This window comes from Trypanosoma equiperdum (assembly GCF_001457755.1).
Source record: "Trypanosoma equiperdum strain OVI genome assembly, contig: ctg_1844, whole genome shotgun sequence".
Taxonomy (NCBI): Eukaryota; Euglenozoa; class Kinetoplastea; order Trypanosomatida; family Trypanosomatidae; genus Trypanosoma; species Trypanosoma equiperdum.
The window spans coordinates 20,528-25,747 of NW_027123887.1; the positions used below are offsets into that span (position 1 = coordinate 20,528).

General features: G+C 50.3%; 2 protein-coding genes and 1 pseudogene across 3 annotated transcripts; all 3 read left to right on the forward strand.

Moving 5' to 3' along the window:
• The first annotated feature begins 2 nt into the window (after positions 1-2).
• On the forward strand, positions 3-1,016 carry TEOVI_000784100:pseudogene (annotated as a pseudogene). The gene has a single exon. A coding segment is annotated over exon 1 (1,014 nt).
• Positions 1,017-1,762: 746 nt separating this feature from the next.
• TEOVI_000784200 (uncharacterized protein) lies at positions 1,763-3,463 on the forward strand (the record flags this gene model as incomplete). Its single annotated transcript, XM_067223344.1, has 1 exon — positions 1,763-3,463. The coding sequence occupies one exon, from the start codon at positions 1,763-1,765 to the stop codon at positions 3,461-3,463; it is 1,701 nt and encodes a 566-aa protein (XP_067079445.1).
• A 569-nt stretch (positions 3,464-4,032) lies between these two features.
• TEOVI_000784300 (uncharacterized protein) lies at positions 4,033-4,614 on the forward strand (the record flags this gene model as incomplete). Its single annotated transcript, XM_067223345.1, has 1 exon — positions 4,033-4,614. The coding sequence occupies one exon, from the start codon at positions 4,033-4,035 to the stop codon at positions 4,612-4,614; it is 582 nt and encodes a 193-aa protein (XP_067079446.1).
• Positions 4,615-5,220: the final 606 nt, after the last annotated feature.

The following is a 5,220-nucleotide window of genomic DNA, read 5'->3' on the forward strand; positions in this document are numbered from 1 at the left end:
AAACTATGCGTGCGGTTACGCTGAAGGCGTATGGCGCAGTCAACATGCTGGGAATTGGGCAGGTTCCCGAGCCAGCTTTCTCACGTCCAAACGATGTGCTGATCAAAGTCGTAGCTGCTGGTGTTAACCGTGCGGACATTTCGCAGCGTCGGGGCCATTACCCACCACCTCCAGGCGTTAGTGAGCTTTTGGGACTCGAAGTGTCTGGCGTGGTGCTGAGGGTTGGTAGCAACGTCAAGCGCTTCGGTGAAGGCGACCGTGTGATGGCGCTGCTGGCTGGCGGAGGGTATGCCGATCTCGTCGTTGCCCACGAGGGCTCAGTTATGAAAATACCGGATGAGTACTCGTTTGTCGAGGCTGCTGCAATTCCCGAAGGATTCCTTACTGCTTGGCAGCTGTTGAGACGTCACGGATCGCTAAAAAAGGGACAGTGTGTGCTTGTCCATGCTGGTGCCAGTGGCGTTGGTACCTCTCTCATGCAGTTGGCGGGTAAGTACTTCGGCGCGAAGGTCGTCGCTACCTGTTCCGAGGGTAAGGTGGACTTTTGCAAGAAATTTGCGGATATCGTGGTTGACAGGTCTCCCGATGAAATGGGGAGGTGTTTTTGCCACAAAGTAAAAAGTGCTGTAGGAGACGACGCGGTGAATCTTGTCGTGGACCCGGTGGTGGGAGGTTCATACCTCAACGAGGATGGCATAGTGTTGGCCCAGGATGGCAAAATTGTAGTCATTGCCCTTATGGGTGGCTCCAAGGTTGAGTTGAACATCTCTACTCTGCTCCGAAAGCGGGGAACGATTGTTTTTTCAAAGCTTCGTGATCAGACAGATGAGTACAAAGCATCCCTGGTGGAGGAGTTTGAGAGGGAAGTGATTCCATACTTGAAGGACCGCATCATCACACCTATTGTGCAGCGGACCTTTGCGATGGAGGATGTAGCAGAAGCTCATGTTTTCATGGAGGGTAATATGACGAATGGAAAAGTTATATTGACAATGTGCGACTCTACAGGTGAGTGAGCCCAGGAGCGGAGTGAAAATCTTATTACCATGGTCGTGAACGAAGTGGGCTGTGGCTTCACCTGACATCGCTTCTGGGTGGTGCATCCCATTTTGGTTGAATGCAACTCTTTCTCTTTCTCTCTCTTTCTTGTGCATTTCCCCCCCCCCTCTGTGGTGTGTGTGTACTGAGCATTAGTGGGTTGACCACTCACATACCACCGACGGCTGTTGGGCGTTAACGCACTTTTGTTAGTCATTTTGACCGGCTTCACTTTCATCTCAGTATGTCAGTGCGTGCCATAGGAGGCCAGAGTATGCTTTTTTTTGTTTCGGATTTCACAACAAGAAGCTGGTGTGTATTTGAAAATGTAACGGTGACCACATACTGGATCATGCGCTATAAACACACGTACATTTTTTTATGTGTATTGGTGCTATTTTTTTCCGATTGTTTCAAGCTTATCGACATTTAAATTAGTGTTTGACATCGTCTTTCAACCCCCTACGATTTCGCGCGAACCCCCTCTCCCTCTGGTTGCAGTCGGAATGCTTCGTTTGGGCCAACGCGGATGCCGGCCAATGGTCTGCGCCCCGCAAGAGGGGGAAAAAAAATGATACTGTGCATCCCCTGTTTTTTGATATCGTCATGTCTCTATCTTTATCTTTCCCTGTTGTTTATTTCTTTATTGTTACTTACTATGTGATAACCATCGTTATGGGGAAGGAAGTGTAATGGTGGAGCCGTAGGAACTGTTTGCAGAGAAATGTTCATTTATGTCCGCTGCTTACTCCGCATGGCCACATCAGGTGAACTAAGGTCACACTTATCGCGTCTTCGGGCTGCAGGTCGAGCTGGGGAGAGCCAAATTCGCCAGCGACGCGCTTTGCTTCGGGGGACGAGGCAGCGGCGACATCAGCAGGTCAGAGATGCCGGTTTGTCTTCTCGTCGTTCCACCTCCTCCACTGGGGCGGATTGTTCCAGTAAACTCCGTGACATGCTTCCGCGGAATGACTTGCTGGAGAGCGCCATTGCCTTGACCATAAGTGAAAACCGTGATGCGCGTACCGAGCTTGAATTCATGCGTCATTTTATGGTTGGTTCGCTCTTGTCGCTTGCGTCACCCGTTGGTATTTGGGATCCGTACGACGTACAACCACAGGTGTTTGCGTTAGATAAGTACATTGCACTTCCTGTGTTTACATCGGTCGACTACCTGCGCCTGTTCTGCAGGCGCTTTCGATTTACTGTACGCGACCCCAGCGGAGTGCTGTGGGCTGATGGTCCCGCCGAAGCGGCAGAGGAGGAGCAGAACGGTGGGGCCGCCTGCACTTTGCCTCTTCCCGATGTCATGGCGAGCGAATGGTGGGCTCGGCACGTTCGGCGCCAGTCGTCAAATACGCTGTCTGGTGCAACCGAGATGTGTGCGACTCGGAGAGGGCCGTTATTGGCAGCGGCAGGTGTTCCTGTTGCCGAGGAGATTACGGCTGTTAACGAGCACAACCATCGTACTTGTTGTATGGGAGCTGATGAACTTTTTAACTATTTGGAGTCCCAACCGGTGGAGACGGACGGGAAGGCACAAAATATGGGAAAGCGGCGCAAGAAAGGGAAAAAAGTATGTAGGGTGGGTATGCGCGGAAGAAAGGGAACGTTGGAGAGAAGGGATGTTCCAGGGGGCGAAGAAGCCACAGGAAACCGTTGCCGTGAGAACGAGGAGGCGATTGCAGCGTTTTGGGCGAAGGTGCGCAGCACGGCCCCCTTTCAGATCAAGCAGGCAACACCACTTCCTACATTTGGTCCTTTGCTCCACTCCTTCTTTGTTGGCTACTTTGCTGACACGGAAACTCTATTGCATAATGCCTCTATTGTTCCTGAGAAGGTGGACATTGTCCTTAACCCAGCGTCTCCCATTGAGTTTGTACTTGCGCGGGAGGCAACGGACCGTGTACTGCAGAAGGATCAGCTTCTGCTGCTGGCTTATCGCCGGGTGGAACGGGAACTCTGCGGAGAGTTCCACCGTTTTTTCTGCCTTTTCGCACCAGAAGTGTTGTGGGCCCGGAGTGCCTGCGTCCCGTCCCCCGTTCCCGGGACTGATAAGGAAGTGGGGTATGAGGTGGTCATTTTAGTTCAAAGCGAGGACCCTGAATTTACGCTTTCATCGCTCCGCGCTGCGAAGGCGCGTTGTCTACTTATGGGCCATGCCGACTTGCATATATTGCCCTGGGCTGCCGCTGCCCCACACGTTCAGGAGGCCTCCGTGGTATTTTACGAGCGCGCCGCATGCTCGAAGGGCGCCGGCTCCAGTAACCGCGGAGAGCTTGGAGTCTTTGAGCAACGGGGCCCTGTACAAACAATCAACGTGGCTCGACCAGCCGACAACTTCTTCCATGACCCAAGTGCCGCTTACACGGAAAGTCATGCCGTATTCACAGAGGAGTTGAAGGTGAGACGACGTATGCTCTAGCAAGAGGGTAATGTTTTGTTCCAAAGCATTGGCTGACGGTCGTTTACTGTCGGTCTTATATGAGAGATGCGACATCTGGAAATGCGTTTGGATGTTTCTGCACTTTCCTCTTCAATCACATAATTAATTTTTACGTGTTCTATCTAAGAGGTGGAAGGGGGGTTTGGTGAGTTGCTATTTATTGTGTTATTGCAACTGCCTGTTCATGGAATGCTTCTTTTTCCTTTTTTGATGTATTCGCTTTCTGCCTGCGTTCATAAGTGTTTTTGGGTAGTTGGTGCCGTTATTGTTTATTTAGAGGAAGGCGCGTGAACTTACACATAATTGTACCCGTTAGTGAAGCCTTTTTTTTTCTTTTGCACAATTGGAGAAACCAAGAGGGAACGTTGGTAGTGATAGAAGGGAGTCGAAAAGAAGGGGACGAATAACTGTGAAATAGGAGAGTGCAGGCTCGTGTTGTGTCAACTACTCGCCGTTAATTAAGCTATAGGGGTCTTGCTGTGGTTACAAGCAATTATATATTGCGTTGCATTGGTCTACTTTCACTACAGATCGCAGAGGCGAGACAAATGGCGGATAATGAAGAAGTGCCCCCTTCCGGTCCCCGGATGACTCGTGAGGAGACGGATGAACTCGTGCGGCGTCTGTACGACCAACAGATGGAACGCGCCGCCAGGCGTGAGGAGGAACGGCAGCGCCAACTCGCCAGGCCATTCTGCTCCAGTCGCCGGATAAAGAAGGATGAGGAGGAAAACCTTGTGCGCCGCATTTATGACGTGCAACGGGAGCGCTTTCAGCAGAGCAAGGAGGAGCGCGAACGACGATTGACACTCGAACTTCAAAGTAAGGACAAGAAGCTCCCCGAGTCGGAGATACAGGATCAGGTGGATCGCATCTACAATCAGGAGGTTGCTAAGAGTAAGGCACGCCGTGAGGAGCTACAAAAGCGGTACCTACCAGAGGTGCCTCCAAAGACAATAGGCAAGAAGCAGCTAAAGGAGAGCGTTGAACGACTCTTTCGTGTTGACTACGTGAAACGGGATGAGGAACTCTTTAAGAAGCACGTGTACCCATACGACCCACCAACGACGAAGATTTCCCGGACGGATGTGGAGGCGATGGCCAACCGTCTGTCGAGGAGGGGGTCATAATGAACGGAGGAACAAAACATCCCATCCCTTTCTTCCGGTCCGAGACATTTTAACAGCGCGGTTCCAAGGAGGGGAGAATGCTAGAGCAAACAACACAGCCGTTAACCAATAACAAATGTTGTGAATGTTTTTGTACCATATGAGGTGCAATCCCCAGTTTGGATGCGACACCATTATTTAAATTCTCCTTTTTTGTTTTGTATCTTTCCCCACTTTTCCCTTCCTTCTCTTGTTTGTCGGCTTGCCGCTCGAGTCTACGTGTGGTGACGGACGGGTATACGTTGAGAAAACATATTTTTCAGGAGAGGAGGAGGGGAGAAGGGGGCTTGCGTGTTCTTTCTTTCTGAGTGTGTGTGGAATATGCACGCGTATAAAGAAGGCTTATGAGAGAAGAATTACGTGTGAATCTAGAGAGTAGAGTTGTAACAATGGGCAAGTGAGTGCATGGCAAAGTACATTCCGACACCTTAAGGAGTCAGAAGGTCAGTGTTGGCAAAGTTTTATTTGAGTTTTGTCCATTTTCATCTCAAACCCATCACACTCTCCCCCTTTTTACTTTTATTGTTTCACCAACATGAAAAACAATATATATATATATATATATAT